General features: G+C 45.1%; 1 protein-coding gene across 1 annotated transcript in view; it reads left to right on the top strand.

The window, feature by feature from the left end:
* Positions 1-17,531, top strand: part of LOC139382686 (pleckstrin homology domain-containing family G member 3-like) — a 50,157-nt gene that overhangs the window by 13,277 nt on the left and 19,349 nt on the right. Inside the window, exons 2-3 of the mRNA XM_071126778.1 lie at positions 6,312-6,389; positions 13,881-14,284. Of these exons, the coding sequence (XP_070982879.1) occupies positions 6,341-6,389; positions 13,881-14,284 (453 nt within the window). The 5' untranslated portion in view covers positions 6,312-6,340. The remainder of the gene's footprint in view (positions 1-6,311; positions 6,390-13,880; positions 14,285-17,531) is intronic.

Here is a 17,531-nt window from a genome sequence, read left to right as displayed (position 1 = left end):
TGGCACATATTACATCTTTATATTTAGATAAACTTTAAACCAATGAGCTTTTAACCCTTAATCCTAAAAGCCACCGGGTCTCCTGTAATCCACCATGACTCAACCAAACTCAATGTATTATCCGCTACTGGTCAGCTGCTAGACAGAGAATATTGTCTCTGACTAGAATTCTGAGGGTCATGTTGATTTAGTGGTTGAGACGACTGAGTGTTCAGCTCATTAATTGAGCGCCCGAGATAACAAAAGAACAACTGCTGCACGGCAGACCACATACCGGGTTCCCTACATTCAGTAGCCTAAACACCGGCATGGGACCAGACCTCTTTAAACTATTGCTCTTACCTCTCTTGAGCAAACACTTTCAGTTTATTGTATGTGCCTGTGTGTATATTTCTGGGGGCGAATGTATGAGTCTGTGTATGTGTGTTAGTGTGTGTTCCGCGTGCCGCCCCCCTACCCAGCGTTTTCCATTATGATCAGGGGCTTGTCCAGCCCTTCCTCCCCACTCCCTCCCTCACACAAAAGAAGCCCTTTGTTGTCTGAGAGAATAAGGAGGTGGCAGGAGAGAAGAGTCTGGGCTGTGGCCCACTGTATGGGCTGCTGGGCCTCTCTGACCCAGGGGGAACATGAAGGTCAGCTGGTCCTCTGACAATGGCCACTGCCCGCCCTGCCTTTGGATGGACAATGGAGCAGCCTCCCTGTCGCTGACGCACGCCCCCGTTGTTGTGGTCCCCAGCGGTCATCGTCCCTCCCTCTCTCTCTGTATTTATTTATGTTTTTGTAGCACCCCCCCCCCCCCCCCATCCACCCTTCCTCCAAACCTGACCCCCTCTGTGACCGTATTAACTGTTGAACATCCCAAGGTTGCCCCCCCCCCTCCCCACACACATACTGTATGTTCAAGAGTACTGTGTGTGTGTGTGTGTGTGTGTGTGTGTGTGCGCGCGTGCGTGCGTCTCTGTGTCTGTGTGTGTGCATTCAGTTGTTCAGTAGGTTGACCGCTTCTCTCTCATCATATCCTTGACACAGATTGCAGGGAAGTTTGATGAGGTCACTCTGTATGTTTTTGAGAGATGTTTGGATTGTGGCATCAATTATCTCAAGTTAGTAGAGCTATAAGCTGTCAGCTCAGATGGTAGAGCTGAGGAACCAATGGCAGTGGATGAACCGCAGACGCTTCAGAATATATACATATTTTTTAAGTAAAAGCAGCTGATCAGTTTTAGAGATTTAAAACAGTTAAATGTTTGTTTTATTGTTTCTCCTCACTTAGCTAGTAAAATTAGCTAGCTAGCTTGCTGGATAGCCAATTACTGTTATTTAAATCTGTTTGGAATCCTATCTTGCGTCATGCCTATAATTTTGAGATGGGACCAGTCAGCCGGCCAGACGGGACCGACCGGATGGAATTGTTAATAGGAATCAGGCAATTGTTTATTATATCATGCAATTGGTAATAGGAATCAACAGAGTAAAGTAATGGCTCGACTGACATCTGCATTGTTCTGTGGATTGGATCAAAGAGTTCAACAGCATAACAGACACTTGATCAATGAGTTCAACAGCATAACAGACACTTGATCAATGAGTTCAACAGCATAACAGACACTTGATCAATGAGTTCAACAGCATAACAGACACTTGATCAATGAGTTCAACAGCACAACAGACACTTGATCAATGAGTTCAACAGCACAACAGACACTTGATCAATGAGTTCAAAAGCACAACAGGCACTTGATCAATGAGTTCAACAGCACAACAGACACTTGAGTTAGAATAATGAAGTGCAGAGCATGATAGTTAAGCTGACTTCAGAAGATTCACTTCAGAGTAGATGTCGGGAATTAGAACACAAAGTCATTTTTGTTGGATTTTTCCCAGCCATACAACCTTTTGTTTTAACTAGGAATATAGCTTCATAATCCCTTAATCCATTTTATTATGGCCTTAATGAGCCACATTATGGTTTGTTTTTTAATAACTGTTTTATGGAAAAGGAACACATCCGTTGCTAAAACTGTACATCACTATAGAAAAGTACAGGCTGAGCCTGAACTATGTTAAAAATATACAACTCAAGCCTGTAGTCAGTGAAAAATGCACATCTAGTGCAATTTTATTTCACTCACGCAAACAGGCATACACCGATACAATCACACACAGACACACAGAACAAACACACAGAGCACACACAGATGCATGCACACGCGCATACATACACACACACACACACACACACACTCTGAAGCAACTGTCCAGCTGTTCTCTCCCGTATTTGGGTTCTGTCAGCGCAAAGGTTGATTTCTATCCGTTGGCCGCGTCAGATAGCATAGCCGAGCTGAAAGCGCTCTCGGATGCACCTGGAGCAGCAGCACGAGCGATCCGACCACAATGTGCCAAATTACAGGGCCTGAAGAGGCCTCTCACAGCCTATCCTTCATGATGATAAAGTGACATGTACCAGGAACATGTTTGAGTGCTCAGAGAACAGTACAGTGTACACTGTTGTACAAGGGGGATTGGGGGTGGCTGCTACGCTTCAGCAGAGCCTCTTTATCCTGACTGTAACCTCAGAGTTAACCAGCTGTTGGCCCGGTTCCACCCCTCTCTCTCAAACAACCCAACAACTTGTACCCCCCCACCCCACAGACAAACACTATTAGAAACTACACTTAAGAAGTTTTGGGGGGGAGGGGGGGGGGAGAAAAGTTCATTCTTACCACAATCCTGTTTCTGGAATTCAGGAATTTCACAGCAAACAAGCGGTGGAGCCAAGAAAGTATGTTTGGGGTAGACCGGCAGGGCCGAGCGGTGCTCTGATGTCTTCATCGTAGGAAGAGATGTGGCTTTTAATGAGGTAATACAGTACTGGAAACAGGCTCTGGAAGTGAAATGGGGGAGTTGTGGTGAGATATGTTTTTGAGGACACGGCTTGGAATAGGTCCAGGGCAATTTCTACATTTCTCATGGCTGCAAAAAGTCCAGAGCAGATCATTAAACTTGGCTAATGAAGTAACTTTTGACTTCCATCACAGACATGAAGCATTATGATAGATGGAGAGAGGCCTCTATGGCCTGCGTCATGCCAACACAAACACAAAGACATGGTTCTTTGTTCCCAATATTGAAGATTTCAATTTGAACTCCTACACAACCCACAGAATGGTGCTCAGGACAATGACAGATTAGAGGGATTGCTTCATTCCCAGTAGATGAAGCAATTTCCTTGCTCTGTCATGCTGTGAAATTCTTTGCAAAACAAGCAAGTTAGAAGATTTTCGAACAGAAATGTCCAATTTCGGTGTCAAGAACATTTCCCTCCGATACTCGACTTGGAGTACCCTAATCGCTGCCACTCGCCATACTTCCTCGATGATGTTTCGGCTGTGGAGTTTTTTTTGAGAAGAGTCTTTACAATGTAGGACATCCCTGCTGTCTGCAGCTGTCTCGCGAAGAAGTGAAAGATATGGGTCAAGAGAGATTGACGACCGGGGCAGGTGCCGAGGAAGTCAGGGCCCTATCTCCCAGCCATAAACAAACGCCTCACATCTAACACGGAGCGCTGAACCTTTCCTTGTCTCAGTCTGTCATCCCCACATGTTTTAGGATGACTTCCATCATTCCTGTTCCCAAGAACGCAAAGGCTTCTAGCCACAATATGACTAATGCCTTGCACTCACATCTGCAGTCATGAAGTGCTTTGAAAGGCTTGCTATGGCACACATCCACTCTAGACCCACCCAATTTGCATACCGCCCCAACAGATCCATAGACAACGCAATCTCAATTGCACTCCACGCTGCCATCACCCACCTAGATACAGTAAGAGGAGTACCTATAGTATGTGAGAATGCTGTTCATTGACTACAGCTCAGCATTCAACACCATTGTCCCCTCCACACTCATCACCAAGCTTAGGACCTTGGGACTGAGCACCTCCCTCGACAACTGGATCCTGGTCTTTCTGACGGGCTGACCCCAGGTGGTGAGGGTAGGCAACATCACCTCCGCCACACTGACCCTCAACATGGGAGCCCCACAGGGGTGTGTGCTTAGTCCCCTCCTGTACTTTCTGTTCACGATTCCAACACCATCATCAAGTTTGCTGACAACACGACTGTGGTAGGCCTGATCACCGGCAATGATGAGACAACCTACAGGGAGGAGGTCAGTGAGCTGGCAGTGTGGTGCCGGGACAAACTTCCCCTTAACATCAGTACGACCAAGGAGCTGATCGTGGACTACAGGACACTGGGAGGCGAGCACTCCCCCATCCACATCAACGGGGCTGTAGAGGAGTGGGTCGAGAGCTTCAAGTTCCTAAGGGTCCAAATCTCTAAGGACTTAAAATGGTCCACATGCACAACCCTCAGGAGGTTGAAAAGGTTTGGCATAGACTCTAAAATCCTCAAAAGGTTGTACAGCTGCACTATTGAGAGTGTCTTGATTCGCTGCATCGCTGCCCTCGAACGCATGGCGTTACAGAAGGTGATGTGGACAGCCCAGTACATCACTGGGGCTGAGCTCCCTGCCATCCAGGACCTCTATACCAGGCGGTGTGAAAGGAAGGCCCGGCAAAATCGTTAAAGACTCCAGCCACCCAAGTCATAGAATGTTCTCTATGCTTCTTCACAGCAAGTCTGACACCAACAGGTTCCCGATCAGCTTCTATCCCCAAGCCATGAACCTGCTAAATAGCTAACAAAATGGCTTCATGGACTATCTGAGTTGACCCTTGTATTTGTCTCTTTGCACACTCACGGGACTCTATACACTCACTGACAGTCCAACACACACACACACACACATCCCCATCTTCATTTACGCTGCTGCTACTCTGTTTATCATATATCCTGATGCCTAGGCCCCTTATCTACCTATATCGATATATATGGTATATCGATAAATATGGTACTGGAAAGGATCCTTTATATAACTTCTTACTTTCTCGTGTTCTTCTTATTATTTGTTGTGTGTTTTTGTTCTACCTTGTGTTATTTTTAGTACAACATTGATATTGATTTTCTGCATTATTGGGTTTAGAGCTTGCAAGAAAAATTGCATTTCACTGTACTTGTGCCCGTGACATTAAAACGTGGAACTTGAACATTGCTCCTAAAGACCGCCGGCACCACAGCCCTGGTCCCCTGCCTCCGCAGCACATACTCAACACACTGCTATAGAACCAGAGAAGAGCACATTCTTGTCTCACAGCCAAACATGACATAAATTATGTTTGTGTGTGTATGGAGAAAGAGAAAATAATTCTTCCACGCGGCAGTGTCTGCCCTCCTCCTCCCTTCCTATTTCCCAAACAGCAACTTTCACGTTTCAGCCTTTTAATTGCTTTAGCTCCAAGTTCTGCTGTCTCCCCCCCCCCTCCCCCTCCCCTTTCTACACCTTCCTCTTTGAGTGAAAGGAGCGGAAGGCACTTCGGCGCTGATAAAGATCCCTTTTGGCTTCGCTCTGTCTAAACCAAAGAGAGTGGGCTTCACTGGACTGGAAATGTAGCCGGAGAAAAGGCCTTTCTGAATTCGAAGCTCATGCAACTCTGGTACTTTCTCAGGTATTTGTTCCGTGTCTTTGTTTAAGAGGCCTCAGCAGTGTCACCCAACCAGTAGAGAGAATGTATCCATGGAACATCCACTGTGTGTGCTGTACAACTGGTGGAAAACAGCCACCTGGAAGCGATGAATGGTGAAAGAACACATTCTCTGCTAGTGCACATTGCAGAGACCTTGTTGTAGTCCTGTGACGGCTGTTGGAGGAAGAAGGTGAGGACCAAGGTGCAGCGCGGTGCGTGTTCATTCTTTTCTTAATGGAACTGAACACCGATTAACAAAACAACGACGAGAACAACCGAAACAGTTCTGTCTGGTTCAGACACAAAAACATTAAGCAACTACCCACAAAACCCATGTGGGCAAGAGCTACCTAAGTATGGTTCTCAATCAGAGACAACGATAGACAGCTGTCCCTGATTGAGAACCATACTCGGCCAAAAACAAAGAAATACAAAAACATAGAAAAAGGAACATAGAATGCCCACCCTAGTCACACCCTGAACCAAAATAGAGAATAAAAGGCTCTCTATGGCCAGGGCGTGACAGTCCCAACAAAATGAAAGTACACTGTAAATGGGGGTCCAGGTCAGATTTACTTAGGTACACACTCTCTTGTGGGCAACGGATAGAAAAACCATGCTTTCTTCGCAGTGTTGTCTACCCTACAGTATGTCCTATGTTGCGCAATGACAACTGTATTTTGCTCATTTCTTTCGTGATGTTTTGGTTGATTGCCCTTTGCAGGTTTCCACTTCCTGCGATACCATCACACCATGCCTGAGGGGGCGGGCCGAGGCAGCCAGAGAAAGCCCAGCAACCAAGGTCAGAGGTCAACACTGATACTCTCACACCTGTGACGCTATTGTAGTTTTAACGTCAGAGTGTTCTATTCAACCTCAGATGTTTTAATATGCTCCATGTCAATGTAAGATCACATGGTCAATGTGTTTACCTTGTTTTGTTATTGTTACCGTAGCAGGTTCACACTGTAGCTACAATATGGTAAAAGATGCACTCTGGGATCTGAAGCACAATACATGTGTAACGAATTGGATTCATAACATATCACACCAATTGCAAAATTTGTATGAAATCATACGAATTTTGCGAAAACGGGGACCCCCTTTGGCTCGTGAGCACCACTTTCAAAACGATTGGCTGAAAATGACACAAACGGTTGAGAGTGCATCTTTAATGATAGGGATGGAAAGAACTCATTAATGAGATAGCACCATGAAGAGCCACCAAGGCTGATTGTTGGTGTAACATTGGAGCTCTTGTTAAGGGTGTGGAATTAGACTGCGTGTTCTGTATGCTGTATGTTTCGTTGAACAATGTTTAGGGGTAAAAAGAGAAGAAATCTCCCTCTGCACGTATGATTTATACACGACAAATAGGCTACAGAGCACGCCCAAGATAAGGGTGTCCGGTTAGCATACAAATGACAAAATGTCCAAATTGTCAAATTGACGAGAGGGAAGTGGAGAGACCATGGGAGGGCACTGAGCGCGACTATATTTAGGCCTTAGTTTGTCCCCCTTCCAAACCCCAGTTTTTCCCAACAAAGAGAGTGCTTATATTAGCGGAGTCAATCATGACTGAAAATGTTGTGGAACTGGACAGGCAATTTGGATTGTTTAAGGGTGTTCACTTCTTATTGGAAAGTCCTCTGTAAACATAGGGAAGTTGGGAAGGCCTTCGAATGGCCTAGCTTTGGCCCGGCATTGTGAAGGGTCACAAGATAACATTTCTGGGATTTATTGTTACTGCATTGCACGGTTATTTATTCCAACATAGAAAATACTGTTTCACATAATGCAGTAACATTATATTATACTGCTTTTATAGATTAAAAAAATAATAATAATTGTGTTTTCATTTTTTATTTAAACAGGAAAGCCTTTTAGTCACTAAGGGGTCCACTAGAGTTTCACTCACTTCAGGGGGTCTCCTTATATGATGTTTTCTTTCAGGTTACAGTTACATTCTCCTCACTAATTTGTCCCGTCTAAAGCATTATCCTTCACTGACTGCCTGTCCCTCAGGTGTATTTAGCTCAAGTGAGAGTGTTTGTTTTGCAGAATGCCCAGTGAGTTTCATCTAGATTAGCACAAAGAAACACAGCGTGCTTGTTCGTCTTACTCGCGGAGCCCAGTGGAGGCCCACCAGGCAGCCCACGGCACTTTTGGTCAAACAACATCTCACAGAGACTGAGCCAGAGGACAAGAGAACTACTGTGTGGCCCTGTGAGCACTAGGTCAGCGTGACTTGGCCAGTTTGTGGTTAGTCAGCGAGGCAGGGACCAGGGTAACTCCCTACAAGTTTGTTGTTGCTGATCAATCAATCAAATTCATTTTTACATCAGCAGATGTCACAAAGTGCTATACAGAAACCCAGCCTAAAACACCAAACAGAGAGCAATGCTGTTGGAATCTGCTAATGACCCTTGAAATTCCAACTAACACGTCTCTCACTGAGCTCATTTGCACTTTTCCCCTGTCGCCCCTAGCAACTGCACCGAAGTCAAGCGTGCTCTCAGCTAAAAACTGTGTGTTTTGGTTCCAACCACATCCTCTGATGGGTTGTCAGGTGCAGGCCTCGTTCAACACACACAGGCTGTTCTGTTATGTCAGCGAGCAGAGGACCATCTCTCCCCTAAACTATGTCATCTGTTTACCTTCTCTTTCTGAAAGGCCGTCTTTGACACACACACTGACTTGAAACTCCCCCAAATAATCAGTATTCCAAAACACCAAATAAGGTGAACGCAACATGAAAAGCCAGCATGTCCTTTTGGTTTTCTCTGCGGGGTCCAGAGCTTGTTTTCTGTTTCAGAAAGAGCAGAAAATAGCAACTGTGCCAAGCTTTCGCCTTCTCTCTGCCCTTGCTTCATCATTGGCTTGCACCCTGAGGTGTACTAAAACTGGAATAAAATAAAAAAATAAAATAAAAAAAAACCTCTCTCTCTCCCTATCCCTATGGTGGTAGGGACTATGGTGGTGAAAACTCTCCTGCAGCTACCCTTAAACCCTACCCTCCTTTCTCCTCTGTTTCTCTGGTTGTCTCTGTCCTCTCACTCTTCTGCTCCATGCTCTCTCTCCTTCTCTCTCTCTCTCTCTCTCTCTGTCTCTCTCTCTCTCTGTCTTTGTCTCTGTCTCTGTCTCTGTCTCTCTGTCTCTCTGTCTCTGTCTCTGTCTCTCTGTCTCTCTGTCTCTCTCTCTCTCTGTCTCTCTGTCTCTCTGTCTCTCTGTCTCTCTCTCTCTCTCTCTCTCTCTCTCTCTCTCTCTCTCTCTCTCTCTCTCTCTCTCTCTCTCTCTCTCTCTCTCTCTCACACACACTCTGCATGTCTCTTGCTAACAATGACAGTTCCTGTCTCTGTAGTCTCTGTAGTCTCTGTGGTCTCTGTAGTCTGTACAAAGTCAGACTCACAAAGTGCTCTAAGAGAGGCCATTGCCAGATGAACGAGGTGAGATGGAGGTGTGTTGTCTGGGGGGAAAAAACGATCAATTGTAATAACTGTTAGTTGGTTGAACGGCGGGCGGGCGGTGGATCCAGGCCAGAGGGTTCAGTGTGGGGTGTGGAGCTGGCTGGTCAGTGGTCTGAGAACTCTGCCTGTATGGGACTGTAGCAGCAGCAGTGTGGTGAATTACTCTTTGATAGGGACATGGCTGTGGTTTTGGATCCCGTAGTTTCAACAGGCTGACCTCATGCGTTCTGGAGGCCAAGGGAGAGGCTGAGCTCACTCTTTAGCAGGTAGGGGACTGTTGCTGTTTGCTGGAGTAGGTCTCTAATAGATTATAATCGTCAGTAGATGAAGGCAGGCCCCTGTTTGGCACTGCAGGAGACTTTTAGCACTGGTGATTGAGTTAGTAGGGCTGTCCTTAGCCCTCATTGGACCATTACTTGATAAATGGAAAGAGTAGACTGTTCAAGGCCTCCACTGACCAGTGTGGTTATGCTTTATTTTACAGTGATATTTACTTGATTTGACTTTCTGGTTACATGGTCAATTGTAATTACACAATTATTATAGCTCATTCTTGTTTTTTATGGAATTACAACAAGCACCGCTGCGTACCAGTTTGTAGCAGGTAGTTTAACAATACTGTGTTTAATTGTTATATACTGTACCAGAAATGACCCGTTTCTGCAAAATGTCTTAACAAATACTAGGGAAATGGCAGCTGAAACAAATAAACCGCTGTACATAAAACTCAGCAAAAAAATAAATGTGTTCTCACTGTCAACTGCGTTTATTTTCAGCAAACTTAACATGTGTAAATATTTGTATGAACATAACAAGATTCAACAACTGAGACATAAACTGAACAAGTTCCACAGACATGTGACTAACAGAAATGGAAAAATGTGGGGGGGTCAAAATCAAAAGTAACAGTCAGTATCTGGTGTGGTCACCAGATGTATTAAGTAATGCAGTGCACCTCCTCCTCATGGACTGCAATAGATTTGCCAGTTCTTGCTGTGAGATGTTATCCCACTCTTCCACCAAGGCACCTGCAGGTTCCCAGACATTTCTGGGGGGGGGGGGGGGGGGGGGGGGGGGGGGGGGGGGATGGCCCTGCCCCTGCCCCTCACCCTCCGATCCAACAGGTCCCAGACATGCTCAATGGGCTTGAGATCCGGGCTCTTCGCTGGCCATGGCAGAACACTGACATTCCTGTCTTGCAGGAAAACACACACAGAATGAGCAGTATGGCTGGTGGCATTGTCATGCTGGAGGGTCATGTCAGCATGAGCCTGCAGGAAGGGTACCACATGAGGGAGGAGGATGTCTTCCCTGTAACGCACAACGTTGAGATTGCCTGCAATGACAACAAGCTCAGTCTGATGATGCTGAGACACACCGCCCCAGACCATGACGGACCCTCCACCTCCAAATCGATCCCATTCCAGAGTACAGGCCTCAGTGGAACGCTCATTCCCTCGACGATAAACGCGAATCTGACCATCACCCCTGGTGAAACGTCAGTGAAGAGCACTTTTTGCCAATCCTGTCTGATCCAGCGACGGTGGGTTTATGCCAATAGGCGATGTTGTTGCCGGTGATGTCTGGTGAGGACCTGCCTTACAACTGGTCTATAAGCCCTCAGTCCAGCCTCTCTGAGCACTGATGGAGGGATTGTGCGTTCCTGGTGTTACTCGGGCAGTTGTTGTTGCCATCCTGTACCTGTCCCGCAGGTGTGATGTTCAGATGTACCGATCCTGTGCAGGTGTTGTTACACGCGTTCTGCCACTGCGAGGATGATCAGCTGTCCACCCTGTCTCCCTGTAGCGCTGTCTTAGGAGTCTCACAGTACGCACATTGCAATTTATTGCCCTGGTCACATCTGCAGTCCTCATGCCTCCTTGTAGCATGCCTAAGGCACGTTCAGGTGTTTTTCAGAGTAAGTAGTAAGGCCTCTTTAGTGTCCTAAGCTTTCATAACTGTGATCTTAATTGCCTACCGTCTGTAAGCTGTTAGTGTCTTAACGACCGTTCCACAGGTGCATGTTCATTAATTGTTTATAGTTCATTGAACAAGCATGAGAAACAGTGTTTAAACCCTCTACAATGAAGATCTGTGAAGTTGTTTGGATTTTTACGAATGATCTTTGAAGGACATCGTCCTGAAAAAGGGAAGTTTCTTTCTTTGGTGAGTTTACTACTATGACTGTTGGGTAGGTTAGTGTGCACAGGACTGGTCAACTCAGATATGGCTTTGGCCATATATCCTGCGTTAGTACAATAATGTTAACATGTTTAACCCTGATTGTGGCAGTATTATTTAGAGTATTACTCAGAGTATCCACTCCAGACCTTTGGGCTCCCTCTCCGACCTTTTCTCTGATCTCATCTCAGCCCACGTCTGTGTTTTGGTGGGCTGTCTTAAACATTTTGACGCCAGGGAAAATACTACTGTGGAGCAGCTTTGGTGATACGTCAGTGTAGAAAAATCTTCCTGAATGTTCCACTTGAGCCCACATGGGTCTCTTGAGTTGAATCCATTCTACTCTCATGACTCAATTGCCAGTTTTCCCCAAAAATATTTGATTACGGTGACATTACTGTGTAAAAGGGGATTAGTTGAATCAACAAAAACCTACTCAGCCATGATCAAAGGGTTCCAAAAGGGTCCTCCGGCTGTTCCCGTAGGAGAACCCTTTTTGGTTCCAGGTAGAACTCTCTCAAAAAGGTTCTCAAAAGCCTTCTCCTATAGGGACAGCTGAAGAACTCTTTTAGGTTCCAGATAGCATCTTTATTTCTAAGAGTGTTAGTTTTTCTGAATGGGAGTGTTGGAAAACGACAGCTGCCACCCAGGCTCCAGGGAGAGGATAAAGACAATGGGTCAGGTATCAGCTTTGACGAGAGCAATATAGCACTGCGTAATGCAGTGATTTGACTTATGACCATGGAAACTCTATCCATATACACATATTGCAAGTTTATAGTCTGTGTTAGCCTCAAATAAGGTAATTCCCAATTGGGCAGCCGTGAGGTTGAAAATTAAACTTTGGACACTCTCCACGGAAAACCACTAAGATTCATTGTGTAAAATGTCAGCAATTAGAAAGTATAGTAAGATTTTGGAGCAATTATACTGATTATATCATTTTTCTATATAATTATTGGTAACGATGCATCTGCCCTTTTGCAGTCAAGTGTCTTAACATAAATATCCAGTGTGTTTATAGAATAAGGGCTGTTTGACCTCCTTTTAACCGATTGTAAAAACAAACCATTTTTTTAAAAAGTTAATGAATCCTTGATTATAATAAAATTGACTTTAATAGGATAGTTTATCATAATTGATCTTTTTGTTTCCTGAAGTGATACGATTTTTTTTTCATGCACACGTGCACAAGGAGTCTCACCCGGCATTTTACTAAATGGAGATTACCCCCAGTCAAGCATTCACATCTATGTTAAGCTGGAGGGCATATTCTGCTGTCTTTCTCTATTTTCTCTACTGAAGCCAGGTCATTTTCCGTCCATATAAGACTGGAGTCATTCTACTGCTTTTCTTGGAATCAGCCCAACGTAGATAAACACTGCCCTTCAAGCAGCTCATGAGTTTACTTAAATCAAATTCAGACAATTCATTCTGCCAAAATGCTTTAGAATCGTATGTGAATGTCCTCGAGCAAGGAAACCACAGTGAATCCCTGCAACAGCTAATGGTTAAATGAAGCTTCTGATAGATGGAGAAACACACCTCGGTCACAGACAAACAAGGGATTCCTGATTACATGGTGGGATTCGGGTAGCACTTTAAGAAGAAAACAGTGGCCCTGGATTCTGTTGAGGATGGCATACAGTAGCTAAATAAGGAGTTGTTGTTTTCGTTGTCGTCATGTAAAGGTTCGTGAGCGAGAGAGGGCATGTACCAGTCTTTTAAACTGAACCATTATGCCGCAGGAAGTGATGGATTGTTCCTCTCGGTTGGCCCTCCCTTTCTAAAGTGGGCAACCATTGTAGCACCACCAGTTCTACATTTTACGCTCGACACAATGAAACTATTTCTTCGTAGCCTGGGCTTATTTCATGCTCATTTACCATGACAACCAGTCTATTTTCTCTCAAATTGTTTGATTGCAGACAGAACCTTTCTCTGTCTAGTGTTCTGTTTCCTGTGTTCAATTGGCCTTGCCTGACAACGCTGAGATGGTCCTAATAAAGGGGGTCACTGGGGCCTCACCGAATTTAGTCCATCGACCGGCAGATCAAGCTGGGGGGAGGAAATTGTTCTCTCTGTTTCCTGTTAGCCCTGAATTGGCTTTGTGTGTTTTTGCACAAAAGTGCAGGAGGTTGCCAGAACAAGAAGATTGACAGCGAGATTGTAGCAACCAAACTGTGAAAAATGGTGATTATACCTTTTTTTGACACCCCTTGTTTCCTGCATGGCAGCTTTGTGGTCATGTTCAGAGGAACACAAAGTAAGCTGTTCAGTCAGCCTGCTCTGACTTTCATGGCAGAAACCAACCTACATATTAGTCTTGTAGCTGTACTGTAAGTATTTTGTCTAATTCTTCCCTAAAAGATGAAGGCAAAGTCTTCTAGCACCTGTGTCAACCAATTTCCCAACTGCTGCTGGCAGCCCAACCTGGTCATTTGAACTGATTTATTTTAATAGACTTCAGCGAAGTGTGAAAGTGATCCAAGAAAAGCCTGTCAGGTTAAAACAGTCCTGCGTGGTTGGTTGGTTGGTTTGTTGGTTGGTTGGTTGGTTGGTTGGAGTTTGTGTTGATTTATGTTGACATGACATTGACCGTCTCCTCCTTTTTTCTCCATCTTCTCCCTTCTCCCCTCACCCAGCTGCCAAGCGCCCCTCCTCCGTGTCCTCCCTGAGCAGCATTGTGGGTAGGATGACCTCGTCGGAGCGCGCCTCCCGCGGGAGCTGCACCTCGGTCAACACGGTGTGCTCGGACAGCGACCGCACAGCCAGCCTCAGCTCCTCTGCCTCCTCCGTCTCCCTGCAGGACGGACACTCTTCCTCTTCCTCCTTGCTGCCCTACGGGGCCGTGCCTGCCTACCCTTCCTCGCCGCAGCGCAACGGCTCCGACATCAGCCTGGACCTCACTCCTCTCTCCCAACTCCCAGCGGGGGTAAACCCTGCCACCGCCGCGTCCCTGCCCAAGCTGTCTCGCTTGGAGAGGGTGGCGCTGGAGATAGTGGAGACGGAGCAGGCATACGTGAGGGACCTGAAGAGCATCGTAGAGGTAAGAAAGAAACGCTCCCCTCCAAACCACTCTCTTTTCCTCTCCTCCTGTCCTCAGTACAGTCAGTGTGTCTCCTCTCTATGCTCTGGCCTGCTGCTGATACTGGTCTGAGGTCAGCATTACCTCTTCATTCCTGGTACTTGGTACCATATTGACATGGAAAGAATAGGGTTTAACATGATCATCATATGGTTTACATATTGGCATGTATACAGTTTACAGTATACATATTGAGTTGATTATTTCTGAATTGGAAATAGCACAATGCCTAATGTCTATAGTGAAACTGGAACTCATGGATACTGTAGTTGTGTCAGCAGTTTTTCAACCCCTTTCCGACGAGGAACTCCTCGACTCTCCCACCAGCTTCCTATTAGTAAAATGTGAACAATGCTTTCATCCCCTCTTCGTTCGGTGGCCATCTTGGAGCCCTGTCTGGCCTCCCCTTGTGCCTCTGTAGCTCCATCCATCAGTGGCCCAGGTGGAACACGAGGAGGGCAAGAGGAGGGCATGGCACAGGATGAAAGCAGCAGTAAATCCAAGTCATTACTTCAAAAGAGTGTTTCACACTCTTATCCGATAGGGTCAGCTGGCCTGCGACAATGAGGAGTCTGTGACTGATCTCTCTTTCTCTCTCACACACACACACACACACACACACACACACACACACACACACACACACACACACACACACACACACACACACACACACACACACACACACACACACACACACACACACACACACACACACACACACACACATACACACACACATACACACACATACACACAGAGGGAGAATTAGTTTGATAAGGAACAGAGTGGGGTTTTTGAGTCAGGGGCCCTCTGAGTGGACGGCCGTCAACACTTTTATCATATTGCCCTTGGAAGCGGATGGATTTAGCTGTGGCCTCTAGTAACTCCCCATCCCGGGTCCGGGAGCATAATCATCGACTGCCACTAGCATAACGAAACGGACATAAATATTCCTAGAAAATATTCCTATTCATGAAAATCACAAGTGAATATATTGAGACACAGCTTAGCCTTTTGTTAATCACCCTGTCATCTCAGATTTTCAAAATATGCTTTATAGCCAAAGCTAGACAAGCATTTGTGAAAGTTTATCGATAGCCTAGCATAGCATTTTGTCCAGCAGGCAGCAGGTAACTTGGTCACAGAAATCAGAAAAGCAATCAAATTAAATAATTTACCTTTGATGAGCTTCGGATGTTTTCACTCACGAGACTCCCAGTTAGATAGCCAATGTTCCTTTTTTCCAAAAATATTATTTTTGTAGGCGAAATAGCTCCGTTTTTTCTTCACGTTTGGCTGAGAAATCCCCTGGAAATTGCAGTCACGAAAATGCCGAAAAATATATATTTTTAAAATAGCTCCATAATATCGATAGAAACATGGCAAACATTGTTTATAATCAATCCTTAAGGTGTTTTTCAAACATCTATTCGATAATATATCCACTGGGACAATTAGTTTTTCTGTAGGACCGATTGGAATAATGTCTACCTCTGTATTTTACGCGAGAATCACTCTGGGAGCCATCAGGTGACCAGTTGCGCAATGTAGCCTCTTGCGGGTATTCTTCAACATAAATGCGTAAAACTACGTCACAATGCTGTAGACACCTTGGGGAATACGGAGAAAAAGTAATCTGGTTGATAGCCCATTCACTGCTCAATAGGGACGCATTGGAACGCAAGAGCTTTCAAAAGATGAGTCACTTCCGGATTGGACTTTTCTCAGGCTTTCGCCTGCAATATCAGTTCTGTTATATTAACAGACAATATTTTTACAGTTTTGGAAACTTTAGAGTGTTTTCTATCCCAAGCTGTCAATTATATGCATATTCTAGCATCTTGTCCTGACAAAAGATCCCGTTTACTACGGGAACATTATTTTTCCAAAAATGAAAATACTGCCCCCTAGTCACAAAAGGGAATTAAGACAGGTCAGGAATCAGGAGTCTCTCTACGGGACTGAGGAGGAAAACAGAAGAAAGACAGTCTTAAAGGAAGTGACATCACTTTAATGGCTAATTTTATGGGAGGCCAGCACTCCCTTGAAAAAGTAATTAGGAACTCTTTTCCTGGTTTAGGGTTAGTTTGACATTTACATGTAGGGTAGCAGTTAGGGTAAAAGCCAATTTATTCGTGATCCAAAAATGTGGTTGGCGGTTTCATATGGAGGGTGTGAAGCAATTGCGGAGCTCCTGAATGCATGCAGGGGCCAAATCAAGCTCTGTCATGCATCTTCATGCGCCTCTCAAATTTTGTAACAATGCGGAGAGCTCTGTATTGCTCCGCATTGACGTGACTGATTGACAGTAGGTGAGGGCGTGAGGTCCTGTCTAAACACAACCTCACTTCCCTGACAACTTCCTTCACAACAGCTTTGCTCCGCTAAGCACAGGAAGTATGAAAGCCCTGACGTCTAATACACACAAATCTAAAGGGGTGAATGAGAATATGTACATACAGTGCCTTGCGAAAGTATTCGGCCCCCTTGAACTTTGCGACCTTTTGCCACATTTCAGGCTTCAAACATAAAGATATAAAACTGTATTTTTTTGTGAAGAATCAACAACAAGTGGGACACAATCATGAAGTGGAACGACATTTATTGGATATTTCAAACTTTTTTAACAAATCAAAAACTGAAAAATTGGGCGTGCAAAATTATTCAGCCCCTTTACTTTCAGTGCAGCAAACTCTCTCCAGAAGTTCAGTGAGGATCTCTGAATGATCCAATGTTGACCTAAATGACTAATGATGATAAATACAATCCACCTGTGTGTAATCAAGTCTCCGTATAAATGCACCTGCACTGTGATAGTCTCAGAGGTCCGTTAAAAGCGCAGAGAGCATCATGAAGAACAAGGAACACACCAGGCAGGTCCGAGATACTGTTTGAAGAAGTTTAAAGCCGGATTTGGATACAAAAAGATTTCCCAAGCTTTAAACATCCCAAGGAGCACTGTGCAAGCGATAATATTGAAATGGAAGGAGTATCAGACCACTGCAAATCTACCAAGACCTGGCCGTCCCTCTAAACTTTCAGCTCATACAAGGAGAAGACTGATCAGAGATGCAGCCAAGAGGCCCATGATCACTCTGGATGAACTGCAGAGATCTACAGCTGAGGTAGGAGACTCTGTCCATAGGACAACAATCAGTCGTATATTGCACAAATCTGGCCTTTATGGAAGAGTGGCAAGAAGAAA

This window comes from Oncorhynchus clarkii, chromosome 24, assembly GCF_045791955.1.
Source record: "Oncorhynchus clarkii lewisi isolate Uvic-CL-2024 chromosome 24, UVic_Ocla_1.0, whole genome shotgun sequence".
Lineage (NCBI taxonomy): Eukaryota > Metazoa > Chordata > Actinopteri > Salmoniformes > Salmonidae > Oncorhynchus > Oncorhynchus clarkii.
Note: the sequence above shows the minus strand (reverse complement) of the source record. Positions and strands in the feature narration are given on the sequence as shown.